General features: G+C 38.4%; 1 protein-coding gene across 3 annotated transcripts in view; it reads right to left on the bottom strand.

The window, feature by feature from the left end:
• Window positions 1-393: 393 nt before the first annotated feature.
• The window catches only part of PRDM5 (PR/SET domain 5), a 58,128-nt gene continuing 36,749 nt past the window's right edge, over window positions 394-21,772 (bottom strand). For 2 of the 3 annotated variants that reach the window (XM_058804081.1, XM_058804079.1), the window contains 3 exons: window positions 14,233-14,318; window positions 5,355-5,459; window positions 394-779 (listed from right to left, as the gene is read on the bottom strand). In XM_058804081.1, the coding sequence (XP_058660064.1) occupies window positions 615-779; window positions 5,355-5,459; window positions 14,233-14,318 (356 nt within the window). In that variant the 3' untranslated portion in view covers window positions 394-614. The remainder of the gene's footprint in view (window positions 780-5,354; window positions 5,460-14,232; window positions 14,319-21,772) is intronic. The other variant, XM_058804082.1, reaches the window with a different exon arrangement.

The following is a 21,772-nucleotide window of genomic DNA, read 5'->3' on the forward strand; positions in this document are numbered from 1 at the left end:
TGACACATTTCCACAGTTCTCTACCCACACATTTTGGCATCTCAAGAATCAATTCAAGTTAATGAGTTTCATACAGTAATGAGAAAGCTGCAAATAAAATGAGACAAAGTTGTGTTACAACAAAATGCCGAATTATGATATAAATAAAACAAGCCTGGATACAATTAGCAGTCAATTAGAATGACAAATTCTGTGTGGATTCAAATTAAATAATTTTAATGGAGCATTGTAGGTTAGATACAGAAATACAGTTGCAGGCAGCCAAGAGTTTAGTTGCAAGTGTCCAGGATTTCCAGGCACTGCTACTAATATCTAAGTTTCTAAGGATGTCATTAACAAAGAAAAGTTTTTTTAAAGCTTCTTTGTTTAAATGAGGATAAAATTTTTCCAAAGTTCTTGTATCTTCGTTTTTTTAATTTTCAAGCTGTTTTACATCAGAATGTCTTTCAGGGTTTTTTTCCTACTAACATATTTACAACAAAATTGGGAAAAATAACATGTGAAGGCAATACAGTTGTTTCTCCTGACTGTGCTTACTGGCCAGGTGGCAAGTCTCAAACTTGTGCACGTACAAACGCAGCACTTTGGATCCACCCTTCTCACTGAGGCTGTATTTAGCTCTCAGTTTCTCCATGGACATTTTCCATGTGTACTTTGAGGTAGTCATTCCTTGTAAACTTCTTGTGGCAGAGCTGGCACTCTGCCATGGGGCGGTTGGGGTTGTGAGTCAGCTTGTGCCGGATCAGCATCTTCTTCAGGCTGAAGGACAGGTCACAAACCTGAGGCAGTGAACACAAGACAAAGACAACACTCCTAAGGTTACATCACTGAGACTGCAGCCACACATACCTGCAGTACTTAATAAATGAGCTAGTCTTTGGAAGAAAAATTCCTTCAGAGCACCTGAAAGATTTTTATTCCGCCTGGAATCTTTTTATGCTGTATATTAGGAGTGGTACCACAGGCACAGGGATGCTGTCTGTCTAAAAAGACTCGATCTTCAAAACACCAACACACTGAGGTGTCCTGGTAACATTGTGGTGCTTTGTTCAGGTTTTTTTTAATGCTATTGTTCTATCTGGGATGCAGCAAAAATTGTGACAAAGCATCATGAGCAAACATCAGTTCAAATGAAGTATTTCCTTCCTGACCTCCAGAATTACACCTGCAGCTTCCAAAAGAATCAGTTCCAATTGCTCAGTTGCAAGGAGGGAGGAGTGAGAATGAACAGGTTCTGAAAACGGCAAGATTAACTACTAATGTAAAGGAAACATTGTTGTTTCATCCTTTCTCTGCCTGGCTCAGAAAATGGCAGACATTTGATAAATGAAGGTGCAATTCCTTTGCATTATTATCTGGTGTGCTGCTCTCTCTCCTCCATTGTATTCCCAGCAGTCCACTTCATTCTGCCATTGGAAGAGATGGACAGAGGCATGAGGGACTCTGCCCATACTAAAGCCATTCCTTTATAAAAACCCCTGTACTGAAGTTAAAATGAAAAACAAAAGGTTAAAAGAACAAGTTCAGCAAAGAAAAGTTAGAATTACAAGTTAAAGCATGACATCAACTCGACTGAAACTGTGCAGTTATACTGTCACATTCACCTACTGTGCAAGGAAATATTCTAGCAGGAATTTGACAGGGAAATGAAGAAAAAAAGAAAAAGAAGCAGCTGCTGATTTGACAAATGAAATAGACCGAAGTTATACAATTAAACAAGAATGAACATCCATAGGCTTGCACTCTTAAAATTCCATGTTCATTCCAGACAATATCTCTTTCATGCAGAAAAAACCTCAAGGAAGCCAGGACAATTCCTCTGGAGAAAAACAAAGCTTTAAATTAATACTGGCACCCAACTACTGCAAATGCTGAATGAGGCCTGATTCCTTTTGAAACCACAACAAGAGCTGACTATCCAAGTTAGATTATCTTGACCTCCAGCATTTGGATTTTATGCCAATTATGGCTAAACCAGTAAATGACCATAAAATGGCAATGGCCAGAGGCAAGTTTTGTACCCAAAATAATTTCTCCCTGCGCTGTGCGTGCTGCTGCACCAGAACATTTTTGACTTTATGACATGACGTAATGCTGAAGACCTTCATGTAGCAACTGCAGCTCTCCAGCTTTCCCCCAGTGAATAATCTCTGAATAAACCTCTTTGAGACCCAAGCAACAGCCACCCTTCATTAATGACAGAGAACCTCAACTGCAGCACCCACCGGCCAGCTCTGAGCACCGCTTTTGCCACAGCCAGGTTTGTTGCCCCTTCACAGAGCACACAAGGGGAACCCATAAACAACAGCCACAAATCCCAGTGTGTTAGAAGTGTCACACACTCATAAATACTCCATGTTTCTTGAGAGCCAGGAGGCCAATCAGGGATACACACAAGACAAGATGGGTGTTCTGTGTATGTTACACACATCTCTTCATTTCTAAAATAAACAGCTTATAACACAGCCTCAAAGTACTTGTCATTCATTTATTCTGCTGATGCGACCAATGTAATGTGTCCTTCTGTTCCTCCAAGGCTCTAACATGTTGTGCTACCTTCCTTCTTCAAAAAAACACATGGAATGCACAGTATTGTTATAGGTATGGCACATCCTGTGCTGCTCTTATGCAGAAAAAAGTTTTGGGGACTTTTTAAAAGAGTTTGATTTGTATATCGATTTTGTAAGCACAACTGATACTTTACAGATTTACAATCACTCTTGCTTATGTGCACTTGAGCTCTAATCAGTCTCTTGAAAATGATCAAAGTTTTGGTCAGGTAGGGAGGACGGAAAGACTGACATTTGAAATAAAGTGTAAGGTCAACCAGAGGCAGAGTGGAAGGAAATACTGTATTGGAAAGAAACCAGGACAGGCAGTACTTGACCTTTCTGCCCCCCAAAAATAATCTATTGTCTCTGAGAAACTGAAGTTCAATTGGCCTTCCAGTAAAAAACAGGCTGGACTGGAGAGGGCAGATATCTAATTTTCTATGAAAAATTGCATTTCTATTTCCATATTTCAGTTATTTTCACTTTTCTAGGTGACATGTATTAGAATTGCCATCTTAAAATGGGAATATTCAATTTCCACTATGATCCGTGGGATGTGAGAGCTTTGATACATTAGGGTCTAAAAATGCTTTTGCTGACTGATAAGACACAGAAATGGATGCATAAATAAACTGCAGCACCTCCCTCAAACAGAGTACAAGGATTAATTTCACATGTAACTCAGTCCTGCACTGTAATGCCTGTTCCATGTGCCTGAGACAGAGTGAGACAGGAAGAGAAGACATGATTTTTATTTCTGACCCTGGAAAAGAAAATCTATTTAAAGCAAAAATATAGATTAAAAGAATTGGTATGTGGTATTCCAGAGATAAGAACTTGTGGAAGCTGCTGTCATAAATTACCACTCAAGTCATTATATGAAAAAATAATGAGAGCATCTAAAGCTACCTTGAGCAGAATAAAAAATGGTAGGTAAAAAATCAGGTAGTCCACAATAAATGCCTCCCACAGGGATGTTTTTCTGTAATTGTCCACTACTGCTTTTCCTGTAACTGCTGCATAAACATCTGGAATCATGCAATGTTCAAGACAGCTCTGGAGGAATAGGCTGCTCTGGGGGACATTTACTGTGTCCCCAGCATGTGCAGAACAGGAGCCCAGGTGAAATAAGAAGAAAAGACTGAAAACATCAATTTTAGCCATCTACAAGTGTGAATTAAGTAACAGACCATGGTGGGCACCTGGGTGACTGGAGCATGCAGGAGTCAACAGTGGAGGCAACTGCTCCTATGTCCAAACCCCAAAAGCTCAGCAGCCTCTGTGCTCTCAACAAAAGGCTCCTTCTGAAGGCTGATTTTGGTGAAACAAGGTAGAAAACTGAAGTACAAAAAATATCACCAGTAACTGAAGGCACACTCTGAAGATTTCTCAAGTGAAGGACTAGGATTAGACACAGATTACAGCTGCTTCTAGAAATGCTATGGTTTGGGAAAGTACATGTCTACTTGATTAATGAGGAAAACTGAAGGAAAAGCTGAAAAAGGGAAGTATGCTTTCATACAGCTCCTATTGCTAATTAAAGCAAGGAAAAATGATAAAATATAACCACCATACCAAGTCAGTCTGCAAAAGCACACTCTGAATCCAATAGCAGTGAACCTTGGATCCACAGTGTGGGAAAAACTGCATTTACACAGCAAGCTGGCCAAGAGCTGCTAAACAGTATAACAATCTGAAAGCTGAAAAAGTTATTGTCAAATGATTTGGAGTTAGAGAAATCCTCAAGGTACTACCCAGAGCCAGGCTGAGATTATCCCAAAAGAATACAGCAAATCTCTTAACTTATAGACGTCAACAAAATATCTTAGTTGAACTTTTTCATGAAATTAATATATTTTATTCTCAATGAAATGACATCAGATCATTCATTAAAAACCAGAACAGTTAACAGACCCTTGAAACTTTCCTGCCAAGCTGTTATTCTAATTTTGCATCTAATTATATAAATTTCTGAGGAAATTTACAGCTGCTGAGACTGAGCCATCTAGGATATAATTGAGAGCTGGCACTTGCCTGTGACTGCCTCATGAAGACTCAGTATCACAAAACAAAACACCTACACTAATTCTACACGCATTCTGATACCTGCCTTTAAATCCTTGAGCAACAATTTTGGCATTTGATAATTCTGGAAGACATTATTCCCCAACAGTTTCTGCACATTCAGCCTTCCCACCTACCTCCCAAAAGCTGAGAGATGTTGCATACAAGGGGGGCAGGCTGCACCAAGGGTACCTGACAGTGATCTATGAACTGTCACAGGATATGCTGCATTTCAGCCCTGCGAGTGTGCACAGCATCCCAGATCCCCTCACTGAGCAACTAGAGGCTGTGGGCAGATGTTGAAAATATCAGACCAGATTTCACCAGAAACAGCCAATTCTGAATTCATATTTGTGTCATTCAACATCAGAAGCATTGAGATTCCATGTAATAAATTAAATCCCTTTTCCTACACCAGCTAATCTCCAACTATTAACCTGTCATACAATTCATACAGGAACCCAAGCAGCACGAACTTGTAAATGGTAATGTACAAATTGCATTACTAATGGTGAAAATAACCCTTATGGGATCCAAAACCATAAAATGAACGGGTGTGCATGGCTCTTGGCAAGCAAAGAGGGTACATGAAATTCCCTGAACGGTCCTGAATTCCTTGGGCAATCCGAGCCCACGTGAAGTGTAACCATGCCACAAGCTGTAAGTACAAGGCCACAATACCCCTGCAATTAAATCCTGAGGCTGAGAAGACAAAGGGGAAAGAGGAGAGGAACTCACATCACACTGGAAGGGCTTCTCCCCGGTGTGGGTCCTCATGTGCTCGTCCAGCCCTCGCTTCTGACTGAAAGCCTTGTTACACTCGGAGCACTGGTACGGCTTCTCCTGCGCGCAATGACAACAGCGAGTGAAAGTGAGTCAACACAGAGCCCAGGCCATTAAAGGAGTGGAATTCCATGCTGGATGGTGCAAGTTTTATTTTCTCTCCAAGGTATTACAGTCAGTGAAAACAACAGAAAACGACTTTCAAATGATTAAGTGAAAGCTGGGAAAGCTGAGGCCTGACAGTTTCCACTTCAGCACCCACTTATGAATTAATTATCCGTTCCAGTCTTTCAGACTCAGCCATTTGGGGAGCCTGCTTTTTGTCACGTGAAAGGTACAGAAACATACAATTCCAATGTTCTTTCATTTATCCCCCAAAAATGCTTAAAGCACACAGACAAGTAAGATCATCTACAGAAACTTTGAGTTTGTCTGGAGGTTTCCAAGCAGGGGAAGAGGACGTACAAGGAAAGCTTGTGGCAGCAGAAAAACTTACTTTGAAAAGTGGTGACAGAAGGTTAATCACATACTCATTGCAGAATCTCAAAAGAATTGCAGATGGCAACCAAACCATCTGTATTTTTATTAGAACTATCGGTTAGCAGCTACTGTAAAACATGATGTTAGAAAAGTTGCAATCTCATTAACCTGAAACAAATAATTAGAGATAAATAAGGAAACCCACTTATGTAAAGATTTTTTTCTTATGTTCTTCCTTCGTGTAGAAATTTTTATAGGTGTAATTCCCCCTCAATTCCACTAAAGTTACAGAAAAACTGTATAGAAATCAACAATAAATCAATTAAATGCAAAAATTAGCATTATGGCAGTGCACATGGCCTCATTAAAATTTTCATGTTCTAGAGGCACCCTTATTTTTGCACCAACTAGACTTCCTTCACTCTTGTTCTACCTTTTTCTGTGGTCTCTAATTCTGTACTGCTTAAGTTCTGAAGAAAGGTATTTTAAGAAAAGTAAATGCTTTTTACTAAATTAAATTGAAAGCAATGTCTATAAATCAATAGGCCAAAAAAAGCAGCTAGATCTATGAATTAACAAATAATAGGCAGTAATCAAGTTCTTTGGGGATATGATGTGGGATGCAAGGATGAATGAGATGGAATAACTCAGCCATTAAAGCAACCAAGAGAATAAGCTGTCTGGTTATTGAATTCCTACTCTCAGTCTCTGGGAACCATCAGGTCTCCATTCACCATACACCTAACACAGTGCACAATTAATTAGTGCTGGCTGTGTCCCAGTCTCTCTCTTTAGGGCAGGTCCAGAGACCTCAGTGGGGCAAAGATGGGGTTCTTTTATTTCACAGTCTCCTCCCACCAAGTTTCCTAGAAAAGGCAGTGTTACTGCCATGATTCTTCAGTAGACAGCAAAACATAACAAATTGCCTAAAAAAGATCTGAATTGATCTGCAAAAAGAAAAAAAAAAATATCATCTAGACCAAGAAGTTCATGTCACAAGGAGCTTTGCTGACTTGACTAACAATTTCATGGAGCAGGGTCTGCTCTGTTTTTAAGGGAAATGTACGAATAAGCTATGTGAAAAGCAGGTTTCTGCAAGAACCCTTTAATTGGTTTTGCATTGTGGTTAACACAAACCACATTTCTGTGAGTTCTCCAAAAGCAGCCTTTCTGTGTGGAGGCTGTTCCCCAGAAAGCGCAAAGTGAAGTATACGATGTGCACATCTTAAACACCTACAAAAGCATTCACTACTGCAAGCTGCCCCAGGTGGACTGGCTCCCTTTTTATTATCTTGGTCTTCAGCTAACTGAAGAACTGACTTGATAAGGACCAGGTCAGTCATTCCAGTGCTAAATGGATTCCAGGATTCCAATTTGGACAAAGAGCCATTTTAAACTCTGGGAAGCTGGAGTCACAAACCTGGGCTGTATTATCTTCCCCCAGGTTATGTTTGGCCATTCTATATTTTATATTTGTATTATTCTCTGTGGCTAAAATGGTGTATCTAACACCCCCTTGGCATTTGTATTGAAATTCACATCTGTAGTGCATGAAACACATCCAAAGCTGTCTTTGATCTAATTTTAGATACCTTCCATCTGTATATTCCAGTGACTTCAGCAGACATGACTGATTCACACCAGCCTCCTCTCTCCTGAGTGAAGCTGCCCTCCATTCACATCTGTGTCTGTTTCAGGAAAACCAGTAGTGCTTTCCAGAGCAAAACTTGGCCCTCAGTTTATCTCCAGAGAAAAAGACTTATTTTTGTTGTTGATTTTGAAGAAAACATCATCCTCACAGATCAATTTCTTCAAAACAAAACATTCTGTGCTTTTCCCTTTCTCTCTGCTTCTTCTCCCCCTCATGTCAAATTTCCATTGCACAACGGCTGGAGAAAGCAACACTTGTAACATGGAAAAAGTGATATTTGCTTGGCATAATCATCACTGCTTTAAATGTGAACAGACAAAAAAAAAAAAAAAAAAGATAAAAACCACAGCAACAGGTCTGAAAAAGCTAATGCCACCACCAAAGGACAAAAGGGGCCAACACTGAGATAAGAAAAAAGCTGGACAAATTTAAAACATGAAGAAAAAGGAAAAACCTGCTAACTATCAACAAAACAGGAGCTCATTGGGAAGATGATCCAAATCTGACTTCAGTGGAGTTAGCAAGTGCTGGTACTATAAAACTGCCCTCTGCTGAAGAAGCTTCTGCCAGGCCATGGCTGTGGTGGCAGCTAAGCTGAAGGGTTACATGTGTTTTCTTTTATTGACCGTCTAAACAAGGAAGGGAGCAGGGAGAGCGAGAGAAACAGGACATGGCTGATAGTGCAGTGATTTAATACCTCAGTTTTAAGCATGCCAGGTACGAACAGAAATATGCAGGTCAGGATTTACAACCTTTCTGCCTCTGAACAAGGAAAGGCCAAGCAGAGCCCAATGATCCTCTGGAAGGTGCTTTGCTGTAAGACTGACCCATGCTGGCCCAAAAGCTCCCATCTCTGGTGGGTTTCACCATTAAAACTGAGAGAAATTAAACATTTTCAAAACCACATCAAATAAAACAGGGCCTGCAGTACACACTCCTGTGTCTGTGGACGGCTCAATCACAAATCACACCTTGAATTCTAAGCAAGTTGTGCTTTGCACTAGCAAAGACCTCACTCAAAACATGACAAATCTCAAGGACATTTGGTGAACCTTCAACGGCTTGACACAAAGTGTGCACTGAGTGTCCTGCAAGCCCAGCAGATGGAATTACTCAAATGCAGAATATTTGAACTGCCAGCTGCTGCTGCAGCTGCCTGTATGGTCCTTAAGAACTATAAATACATTATGCACACTAAGGTAGCACCTGTGCTCTGTAAACCTGGCAATATTGGTTACACAGGTGAAACGGGAGTGACTTCAGTAGGAGTCTCTCCAAGTTGCTTTCTAAATCTGAATTTAGAACTATTTCATCAGCTCAACAGTTACAGCAAGACAAACATAATTTAAATATTATTATTAATATTATTATTATAATTATTACCCAATAAACATATCTCAGATGAAAATAAGAGTAAGGAACACAACTACCAACTTGATGGGCCTATATTTTCAACATGCTGAAAACTGAAACTTGAGAGAAGCTCAGAGAAAAAGGAAAAGCCGATCAGGTCTTGTATTACATGTAAATATTTACACTTGTGACGTAAATGTGACAACTGACAGGAATAATGGTGATGCTACAGGACACAAAAAGCAATTAAAATAAATAAATAATCCCTTTCTTTCCATTATTCTAAAACAAAGTCTTCCTTTGCTCACAGAAAAATCTTAAAATGTCTGTTCATGAGACACTGCTACAGTAACATTATCTGCTTTTAAATGGCATTTTATGTGAAAATTTTGAAAATACTCATATTACTGTTACTAAATATGATTTATATACTTGCATTATCACCTGAACAGAAGGTTTAATAAAAACCTGCTTTGAAAAAACATCAGGCAAATGGAAAAATGTGGCCTAGAATGCACAAACATGACCAGCCAGATAACATTAAAATACACCAGCCATGTCTGTAGCTACCAGGAGCTCATTACTCACAAAGAGAAATCTGGAAATCCTTCAGCTTTGCCAACCTGAAAATGCAGGAAATCTGCTTACACGTAAAATCACAGATAGCCCAAGTTAATGGACTCCAGTTTTGTATCTAAGTGTGAAAAAAAATTCAAGAACTAACAAGATGCTCTCTCAGAACTAGAAAGTTTCTGCAGGTTACAGCAAGTGGCTGGCCCAGAGACAGAGGCCTACTTAAATTACTGACATAACATTGACACTGGAACACAAAGGGTGATGAGAATTTACAGCTCTACAGAAACAGTAGGCATTGGAAACTTATAATATTAAGCCTCAATTAAAAATCACTTACAAGAACATGTTGAAAAGCACAATCCTTTAAAAAAATATTTCCAACGATTCGAGCAGGCCAAAAAATTTTCCTGTTAAAACAACTGTGAAATAATTCTGGCAGATTTAAACAAAATGTGACTTTTATTTGAAATGGCTAATGGTTTTTTTAGAACAGGTCTCAATTAATTCAGTTTTAGGAGTATTTTAAAAATAATCTTTTTTGCAATAAAATTTATAATTAAAACAAAAGCATGAATCTTATCTCAAATGCCTGCAAGAAAAAAACTGCATTTCTTAGAAAGATCTAGTATATGCAATTCACTGGGCTTTACCATATCATTAACTTTCAATTTTCCATGACAGTCCTGCCCATTTGCTGCCCATAAACTGAAAAGTTCTTGTTCCTTTGCAGTTTTTTGAACTTCTGAGGTAATTTCTGGCCCTAAAATTTAGTGAAGGAGAGTTTATGTAATCAGCATTGATGAAAATTCTATAGATGTTCACCTGCTCCTGGAAAACAACAATATCAATATTGAAAAAGTACATTTTCACTCTATGAGGAAGGCATGATCATCAGTCAACATCACATAAAAAAGTGTGAAAATATAAGTGCAGTGGTATTCAAACCTTCCACAGTCTATGTGCAAACACAGATTCCAGAAGCAAAGAAACCACAGCCCTGGCAAAGTCATCATCCTCAGGCAGATGGATGGGAACTCAACCCCTATCTCACCAACAGGGAAACATAGATAAAATCCAAGGTGGAAAAACCCCTCCAAATTCAAGCAACACATCATATTATCTCATTACTCACTGTCATGTGAAGTCTATCTTCACAAAGACATATTTTTTTACAACAGCATTCTATGGTGCTTCTAAAACACACAACACTTCCTCAAACTTTACGTTCAAATATTACCTGAGAAACACAGGAAAAGTGAAATTATGTCAATACTGTCCTTGCATTATTTCTCATTTATTATTATCTTAATACTCCTTGGGTTAAAAAGGGGGGCCAGTGTAAAGTTCCAAATGACTGCCTTGGAGAGCCTGTTTAACTCAGGACCTGTTCTTGGTCAGGGAACAAAAACACTGTCTGCAAGAGTCCTCTACAGGAAACTGCCTCACTTCCACACTCACCATGATTTATCCCCATGCCCATGAAATCCATAAATAAAACTCGAAATTATTTCAAGGTTGGTTAATTCCTACACATATTGTAATTTAAACCTATTTAAATATTAATGTGTTTTAAAATAGTAGGCACTTATGCATGAAACAAAAATTATACACTGAAATGCCTCCAATCTTTAAATTACCTCAGAAATGTACCTCATTTAAGCACAGGCTGGCAGCTTCCACCCACTGGAACTCAGATTTTTAAAGCAGTTATAAAAATTAAATATATCTGTTATATATAAATATAAAATATTCAAATCAAGTCATGAAAAGCCATTTTCAAATAGCTTCAACTCTTACTGTTTTCCAGAGCTGGAGCTGACACCTGTGGCCACCCAGGCTGTGCTCACTTTAGCAGCTGCCAGACCTTAATCAACTTTCTCCAATGATTTTTCCAGCAGCCTTTCCTGATCCCCAGCATCAGGTCTGGCATTTAAGCCCACTGGTAAAATACACTGAGATTTAATCTCTACCGTCTTTGGTGAATGCCACAGTATTACTTTAAAGCTACTTTTCACAAACTTTCTGGCCAAAAGACCAGATTCTTTTTTTCAAGATATTTATACATAAAAAATTTATCATTGCAGAAGAGTGCTATGATTGTGTTTATTTCCACATTGCTAGGCTCAGCTGATAGAAAAATACTTTCAGTATTCATACATCTCGCTATTTACTTTCAACAATGATTTTGCATGCAATTTCAAATAAAATGCATGTGTAGGAAAGGGTAAAAAAGAAAGAGCAAACAACCTTACACCATTTTTAAAAGTCAAAACATGGGATGACTGAAAAGAGAAATTTTAGGGGGGACTTCCTGGTTTTTCTAGTTCTTAGAACTGACAGAAGGACCCAAACCTTTGGCAAACACAGTGCATTTTTTATTTCCTAATCTTTAGTTCATCTTTGTTTAAACAGCCTAGGAATATAGAAGAAGTCCTGGTGCATTAGCATTGTGCTCAGGGGTCTCAAATGCTTTCTGCACAGGTTTCTTTCTTCCCTGGAGAAGTCCTTACATGGTGCAGTTAGAACACATCTCCTTCAGAGTCAGGATTCAGATCACAAGCCCTCACTTCAGGACAGACACCCCTGGGCAGCTCAGCAGCTCTTTCCTCTGCTCAAGGGGGGTTGGTTTGGTTCTGAATTCCTGACAAACATCAATCTACTACTAAGATTAAATAAATCTTCACATTCTGGCCAAGACACAAATGGTGTCTTCCCCATTTACCTCTCAGTATTGCTGCTCCCACATTTCCTTTCCTTCCCTTTCCAGTTCCCTTCACCACTCTGTTCTTCCACATCAGCTAAAATACATATTTATTCCCTTGTACCTGCACTAATATTAGTACAAGCTACTTACAAATACCTGGTAGTAATATTTACTCACCTGAACAATAAAACAACAATAGCTTATTATCCTGTAGTACTCCATGGATAATGTTCTGCAGAACAGACTCTGGCATAACTCCTTTTCCTGGCTTGAAAATCCATGGAAGTCAGTAAAAAACTTTGTTTTTATTAATAATTTCAACCCTTTTTTTCCCCTCCTTGTCCTAACACCTCCTTTGATTTTTTAGCTGTCCAGTTCTACTCAGATATTAAACAAGGTGAACTGGGGGGAAAAGGGGAAGCTGGGACATGCAAGATTATAGCAACAGACCTCAATTAAGAAATTACTGTTAATGTAAATGTTATCAGTACTGCTTGTTGTTACTTCTAAGTAAAAAAAATATTTACATGGAGATAAATGAATATGTAATGGCAATCCAATAGGAATGAGCCTCACTGTCCAGTTTTGAGGTAAGAGCAGCATCATCATAAAAAGAACCAAAATCTAATCAAGTCTAAAAAACCATGTTTGGTCTGCACATTTTAATCCTACAGCATAGCTGTGGGGATGACCAGCAGTCTTCATAGCCCCTTCACACACAAAAATAAAAAACCTGAAACGTGACCCTTGAGATGTAGATGATCAACACATCTCAAGTATATGGAAATACTTAGATTACATTTGGTGTGCACTGAGTTCTTTGTACCTCTAAGAATGGTATTTGGCCTCCATGGTACAGTAGAGCATTTCCTGAGACATTTTAAAACAAATTTTATTATGTCTAAAGCCTGTCTAATTACAGTGTCTACATATATTAAAAAGAAATAGGCGCTCCTTAAAATTTATTTTCCTAACTCCTTCCTTTCCTATCAGCTAAAAAATGCTTAGAAGAAAACATCACTTGGCGTAAATCACTGTAGACTCTAAAAGCCTAATAACATTATTTTTCCTCTATTTTCCTTCTACAGAGGCTAGGGAGTGTTTGTTGTTCTTACTCAAACTGTATGAAAAATCAGGAAAAAAAAAAGGATTTGGCACCATTTCAGAGCTTGTTTACTCCTCAGTCATGCAGAACTTAGATGGGTCATGAAATTTCTCATAGTGCAAACACAGTTAAGAGGGGACAGTAACAACAGAAAAGAATTTATAGCACTACTTAAAGTGATTTAACAGCTGGAAAAAAAGGAGAAACAACTAACAATATGAGACTAGCCTGTTCCCAATGAACTACCAAGAGTATTGCACAAACTACTCATTACTTGCGTAGCTTGGGGTACAAAAGCTACAACTTTATCTAGCACCTTAGACTTAATATGCTTAAAACCAACACAGAACAGCAGAAATTTAAACAGTTTTTAATTGTACTTATTTAGAAAGCAATTCTGTGTGCCCACTTGCATATGGAGACTACTAAGTCAAATGTCACCTTTCCTACTTCCCAGTAGATGCAAAATTTTTTTGGTTTGGCCTCAAGGCTGCATTGATCTCTATGAGCTGTAACAGCTCCCAGTTAAATAAAGTTATATAAAAATTGTCATCAGTTAATAAAGTGCTCCTCTAGAAAAGCTCACAGTGACTGGACTTTACAGGCACAGTAAGAATCAAAGCACTGGATATTGAAGTTTCAGTCACAGTGAAGCCTTTACAGAGCTGTTTACTCAGTAAACATTAATTTATATCTATAAATAACCATGGCTTAAATGAAGAGGTTAGTACAGCTATTATTTCAACATAAAAGAAATTAAACACAGAAAAAAAAGAAGGTAATGGAGTTCTAATTAGAATTTGCAAGTTAATGACTTGAATCTTTGCCTCTTATTTTGATAGGCATAAAATACCTTGGTTGGCAGAGCCTAATCACTACACAAACAGCAATTAATTGCTTTTCAGCACAGGAGTCCCAGACAATCCTCAAGCAAGCATAAAAACTCCCCTTGTGGGGGACTTACCCTGGTGTGGGTGCGAATGTGCATCTTCAAGCCATCGTTCTTGCTGAAAGCTTTGTCACAGTAGGGACACTGGTAAGGACGCTCACCTGGGGACAAGAGAAGCATCAGGACCCAGAAATGTGCCCTCAGAGGATGAAGGCCTTGCAGCACAGCTCTTGGTCAAACTGAACTGCTTTTCTCTACAAAAAGCAGATTTAAACTTTAGAAAAATTACAAATAATCCTGCCTGAGTGGGATAGAGTGCTGGATCAAAATATTCCTCTTGGCTGACTGATCTTGCACTACAATATATGAATACACACAGCCTTGGGGGAAGTAAAACCAAAAAGAAAACACCTAATGCCCTTGCTCAAACCACATTCTACAGTGATTTACACATGGTCACTTTTATGGTTAGGCATTAACTGCTCCCAAATATTTTTTCTATTTCACATCTGGTCATCATTAGAGGCCTCTGGGTGTCAGAATCCCAATGGAATATAAAATCCACTCTTTTATAATGCTGGATCTGTGTTAGAAGCTGGTTAATCAAAAGTTTCTGCAGTATCTGAGTCCCAATTTATGACTGAAGTAGAAGCAGAACAGTGTTAGCATCTCCCTTGCAGCATCCCATATCTGAAAGGTATTTGTTTAATGCTCCATTACGCCGGTGTCATTTGGCATCCATTTTCCCAAATTCACATTAGTGTAATGTGGATACTGAGCTGTTCAGAGACAAACAGCAAAGAGTTTCTGAGCACCATCGTTTGGAAGACATGTACTTGAATTTTTACCTCTTCAGGCAATGCACCAGTATCTGAGTGTACTGCCTCCTGTTCCTGCATACAACACTTTAAAAGCAAAGATCAGGCTGTTTCCATTACAAAACACAGTAGAAAAATTGATAGAAAATTTTCTGTTAACAAAATGGATTTTGTTCTACACAACCATAATGCTGAAGGTGTCTTTTCAAATAAAGGTTTGTCACAAGTTAAGCAAAGCCTGTTTTATAAAAGTCAATGCAGTGCTTTCTGCTCACAAAGATATTTCTGCATGCATAGATTTGACACAGACCAAATGTCAGGCACTTATTAACACTCACACTCAATCTTCTAAAACAGGCAAGCAAGATTAACTCCATTTCAGAGTTTAAAAAATCCAAACCACACTATTTCTCTGATATACCAAAAATATTTACAAAGAGGTACTGCTGGACATGAAATCTCCATTTTCACACATTGTGTAGAGATTCAAGGGCACCTGAGGTGAGATGATTATTTAGGGAAGAGGATTGGCCACCCTCCTCTATTTTGTAGAACAATTATTTTGCTCTTTTGTCTTCTACTTCTGTAGAGGGAACTGTGAATGTCAGAAGCACAAGATTGGCCAGTAAGGCACTTGTAAACACAAATATTCTTCTCTCTTGAATTCTGTTATCTCTCAGAAAGCTCAGCTTTCTGAGAGATAACAGAATCGGTGTGAATTGGGGTTTTGGGGTTCTTTTTAGGAAGGTGACAACCTCTGTGTTAGAGCTGTATTTTCACTGAGCAGTTTGATATATGATCCTCTCTCTCCTGACCCTCGATGCCTTTAATTCATGCCCCCAAAATTCAAACACTCCAACAGTTGTCAGTACTCAAATATTGAATTAATTCAGCTGACATTTTTATGTCTGGGGGCTTTTGAACAGAGAATTTAAAGCTTTCAGCAGTTTGTAAGCAGATGAGCGATGACAGGTAGGAGTTGTACCCTCCTCCCTCTCCCTCATGTCTCTTTAAAGAGAAAGACTTTTGCCTTCAAAGGATGGGCTTGAGTTTGTCTGAAACAGATTAACAGCGTCCCTCTGAAATCAACCACGGACACCATGGTGCTTGATGAGGAAAGCCTCAGGAGCTTTCGGCAGATGCCAGCAGAGGGCAACAATGACTCCACATCACCTGAAAAAGTCACACCTGAAAAAGTCGGGCTTGGAGCTGCTGTTAGAAACTGTCCACTGCCAAAAATCTCCACTGCTCCAAAAATCGAGTTTACTGCCTAACTTAGACTGCCAGCTCTGACTTGACATTCAAACTAGGAACCATCTTGTTTTTCTAAATTATATAAATTTCTCATGCACTTGTGTGAAAAAATTCCCAGTAAAACTACTTAAAAGATATTCCTAAGTAATTTTACTGTTGCTCTTACTTTTTGTTATTTTCTTTCACCTTTGGAGCTTGCATGCTTAGAATTTATTCAAGTTCCCTGGTGCTGACACAAGCATCTACCCTGAGCATAAACATCTTTTAAACTTATAACTTATCTGCTACCTCAGTTTTGTAGGATTTTACAAAATTAGCAATGGACCACTTAAAATACATCTGTGCTAGCAACAACCAAGTTTCTTAGTATAAATTTCTTACTAACTGCTCTCTGGGCAGAGCCTCTGTAGTCTGTCTCACAAGTGAATAAACTGCCCTCTGACAATGCATCTTTTTTGCTATTTACTGTCTCAGGAGCCCAGCTAACTAACTTACATTAAATATCTGATCTTGTGGACAGCAGATCTGGCAAGATTATTACAACTCTACATAAAAAATAACTTCCTTCCTTGCTTCTGAGCCAGCCTAGGCAAATGTTATTCATGCTACCAGTCAGCTTCTCATCAGAATGATTCCACATTTAAGGAGATTACTGGGAAGCAGGTGTTCCCCAAGAGAAGTCTTACACACTCTGTCCCACTCTAAGTCCTGTAAGATAAACAGGAACAGTTTAACTTCCTCTTATCGTGTTATAAGCAGATGGAATAAGATGGCAACGAGGGGAAATACAGATTTGAAAAAATGAATGCTAGAAATATTCCTCCCACTTGTGAAGGCTTGTGCACTTGTGAAGTGCAACATTTCATAGAAAACTACTGCCAGTGTCCACAAAGGAGAGGGGGTTGTGCTTGCACAAAGTTTAGAATTGTCACTGAGACAAACTGGAGAGCAAGGGCCATGTGATAGAAGCTGCTGGCAAAGTGACATTGTCCAGCAGGGCTTTCACATCCATCTACAGCCAGACAAGGACTACCAAAACCCCATTACAAACACTGCAGTAATAAATTTCAGGTTGTGCACTAAAATTGTGGAGATTTCCAGATGCAAAATTCCTCTGATCAGAAAATGAATGGATCTCTACCAAAGAGTTACTAAGAAAAGCAAATTAAATACCTGGCAAGTCATGAACCTCTATTTCCCTCGTCTTCACAAGAAGGAGTTACTAAGAATTGAAGTGAAAGAAAGATTTCCCCTAGATAAACTACAACTTCTTCTTGGATTTGCTGCTAGAAGAACATTTATGAGATGGTGTCAATTTGTGATAACACCAGACTAAGAGGGGGTGCACTTTAAGTAAAGTCAATGCCAATTAACAACTAGGCCATTTGCACTCTGCATTTTTACATAAACACATTTTTATATATAGTTATATACACAAAACATAGAAGTATTTTTATGTTTGCGTGTTTTTGAAATTTGTTTTCTAAACAAAGCTATTGCTTTCATTAAAATAACAGAACAGTCAAGCAAGTCAAACGTAACAAATGTGTAAGTTCACCCCTGAGTTACAGCTGACTGTCACGTCCCTGCTGTTCCAGAACAAACTGCTCAACACATTAATGGCACTTCGGTACAAATAACCCCAAATAAATAATCCTGGGATAAATTGCAGTGGATTTAGCATAATTCAAAGTCTAGACATTCTACTTCCAGATTTTGTATGAACAAAAAAATCAGAGCTTTTAACATAATAACAATAAATTTAACCTTAATACAAGGATTATGAAAAACAATTCCATGATTGAAAAACATATGGGATTTTGATCTGAAACTACGTCATGACAGAATGGACATATTTTTTTCTCCTCTCCATCTCTAGCTTGAGATGACAATACCTAGTGGACCTTAATGTGGCTTAAGAAGTTAAATAGCAGATTCTCCCATTCTGGTTGGGTTCAGGACAGCTTGCCATGAGACATCTGCCATCAGAGGTGCTCTAAGGCAGCATCTACACTGAGTTTAGCACACAGATCTCCCAAACTCAGACACAAAACAATTAAGAAGCAAATCTATATATACATTAGTTTTTGAAGATTTCAGTGGCTACAGGTAGACATTTAATAAGGACTTTGAGACAGTTAATCAAGCTGGTCATAAGCATTGCTATTTTCATACCGTATTTTGCATTCCCTGGAGTCAGCTGAGCCGCAAAAACAAAGCTGGTTCTCAAGTTAGGTGAAAACCTGATTAGAACTACCAATGTTACTGATTACTTCAGAACAATAGCCTCAAATAAGATTAAGCCAATATGTACTTTACAGCTGAGAAATGCATTCCCATCCAATGAAAAAAATTAAAAAGGAAACATCCATCTGAGAAATAGTCCTAATCTGAAGGGCCCAGCAAACCAAAGAAACAGTCTCACTGCTCTTTCAAACCATACCAGGCACTGATTTTATTTCATCTGTGAAATTTGCAGTCCTGCTTGCTGTCCCTGCTCCCCTGCAGCTTGCTTAGACACAAATACACACAAATACAATTCTCAGGTATTCATGTTAGCCTTCAAGCAGGATTCTCTGGCTTGCTGTCCGGAACTCAATTGTTCAGTTAAGGAATGAAGAATTTGAATTAAGCAATGAAATTATCAAGGTGGGGTTTTTCATACACTTTTAAATACATTTCTGCCCAGTTGGGGAATTGAGCATCAATGATTTTGGTCAACACCCACAAACACCAGAAAAAGACCTACAACAAACTGCACAGAACATCAGATCATGTGCAGCATATGCAGTCTCAAGAACTCCTCTGTTTAGTTTTCTTTACAAAAATCAATAAATATAATTACAGCAATGTGGTCCTCAGACTGTTCCACAGACTATTTCCCTTATTCTCCCTTTCAGATGGTGAACTATAACTTTTTGGGGGATTAGAAGATTTTTTTTTAAATAAAAAAATTGTTATGTTTTTCTGTATAAATAGATATATATGTGCATTATTTCAAAACATCAGCTTTCACAACAGTTATAGCTAATTATAATCCTTTTTCAAGTCCTAACTCAAGCCTGGGGTAGGGGAGAGGGTTAGAAGGGAGCCTCTACCACTGCCCAACTGCAGTGGAATGAGCAGAGTTCACCTGGGGAGGAATTTGGAGGCCATCTGGATCACACATTTAACACTCCTTACCAGATGATCCACAGGGCAGCCCAGAATGGAAATTTCAAGGGGGCTTTTTTAGTCAGAGATAATCTGGGGTGATGACAGCATTCAACAGCAAGTAAGGATGGGCAAAAGGTTAATGGATGTAACAAAATTATAATCTGTGACATCTGCTTCAGAACACTGCTCAGAGAGGGCACCTGACAGCTTCACACATTTATTCTCAGCTGCTCTTGCCCTTAAACAGTGTTCCCATTCAATTAAAAACTGTGTGTCCTTAATTGAACATGGTTCAGTTAATGCACTATACAAATATGCACACACAAACACAAATAAACCTAAAATACACAGCTCTGAATTTCTCCCACTTGGAAGGGGACTTCATTAGGAATCAAAATTAAATTAAACAGGAATTCAGTGAACCCAGTGATTCCATCAGAACTTCAATTAGAAAATGTCAGGAAACCATTCACTGAGGAAAGATTAAAAATTCACAAGTCAAGAAAATATTCAGTACATTTCACCACTTTGGTGTTGCAGTCCTGTGAGAAAACCAACACCTCTTTAAAATAATGAAGTTCCTCTTGTGTAGAATTGCCAATTTCCTACATCCTGAGGAGCATCTTCAAAAGCATTTAATAGCCTGCATCTCTCAGGCATTTCTGTCATTTTGACCAGGGATTCCAGGGAGGGAAAAGAACGGAAGAGTAATCAAGAAGCCTGGCCAACTGCAACAATGAGCTGATTTCCTTACGACATCTGGACTAGTCTGAATCCAGCCTACACAATAAAAAGTGATCTGGCCTGTGCAAAATCCTGGCCTGCCTCTTTTTTAGCCACTAAACACTCAAAATTTAGCTCTTGAGAAGGTACAGGAGTCCCCACACAGGAACAGCTCTCTCATGCCAAGAGCTAAGCAACTTTGTGATCTGAAAGATAAAATCTTGAGGACCTCAGCTGAGACAAGTCCCAGAAACACCAAAAGCACAGGTAACTTTATACTCATCATGGGCCAGATAAGGAAAGGGATAGGTCTGACTGCTCTGAGAACAGTCCTGTGCTCTGAGAAACACTCCTCAGGTATGGGACATTCAGAGACATTTCTTACTTCATTTTAACCAACATTCAAATCTGGCAGACTCTGAAGACAAGAGATGAAATGCCTCTGTTTTTTCAGGTGGTTTGTTTCCTCACTGATGATGAATAACTCTGAGTTTGTCTATTTGTGAATGCTTTCTAACCAAACTCCAACACTCATTTTCCAGTCACCAGGGAGAACTAGAATTGGTTTCATGTAAATCAACAACGTGCATTTCCCATCCACTAAAACAGTCACATATTTATTAAGAAAAAACCTCAAATCCTATTCTAGCAAAGTAAGAAAAAAACAGAAGACTTGAAATATTTTTTCCTATTACTTATCTTTTTCCTAGTATTTAGTAATGCTTTAATTTTTGAGGTATAGAAGTGGTATTTTCACAGCTGAGATGGTTTGTTTTCTGCAAAGTTTAGGGTTTATTCAAAGAATTCAGATTATTTCTAGTTAAGACCAGTAAAATGTTTGCCCTATGTGGTCCACTGAAATTATAATGATATAATTGAGATATTGGCTATTTGCCACTAAATGAATCATAAAGACTAGTAAAAAATCCTACAAAATAAGAAGACTATCTGAATCCATGCAGTGAAGCATGAACTACCATTATTACTTACTTACAGCCTCTCATCAGTTCTACAGTGGTATCAAGATTTTAAGTAATCTTAAGTAAGAAATAAAAACCAGACACAACTTTGAAGAAAAAAACAGTTCCATTCTTTGCAGATATCAGTGGAATTAAACAATCTGATTTCTCTATGAATGGAAAATGTAACATCTATTACTTCAGTGAACCCAATGGTCAACTAAGTCTTTTAAAGAACAGCATTAATCCATCAGTAACTCATTTGATCTAAAGAGGTCTCATTCAAATAATCTACCCCTCAAAAGAACATTTCCTCATTCATGGGTACAGACAACAAGAAGCTGACAGCTGCATGAAACTTTACAGGTATTTTTAAAGATTTAGCTGTTGTCTGGAGATGAACAAGACAATGATGTATAAACTGAAAGGTTTAGAAATGCAGAACCTTACCTCTGAGGCCTTCTGCAAGCTCCTTTTTAAACTGGGTAGATAAAAGTGGGATCATTTATAAGTTATTAATAGAAAGAACCTATCTGTAGACATTTGCAAGCTGTTCACTGACTAGATACAGATACATTCCTTCACATACTTCATTGGCATATGAGAGGAAGTTCCCTCAAGCTTGCCTTTTATCTTTTTTCCTATGTAAGAAAATATAAATTACTTGTAAGGTAATTCAGCAGAAGATCTGCAGGAATGAGGATC

Source organism: Ammospiza caudacuta, chromosome 4, assembly GCF_027887145.1.
Source record: "Ammospiza caudacuta isolate bAmmCau1 chromosome 4, bAmmCau1.pri, whole genome shotgun sequence".
Taxonomy (NCBI): Eukaryota; Metazoa; Chordata; class Aves; order Passeriformes; family Passerellidae; genus Ammospiza; species Ammospiza caudacuta.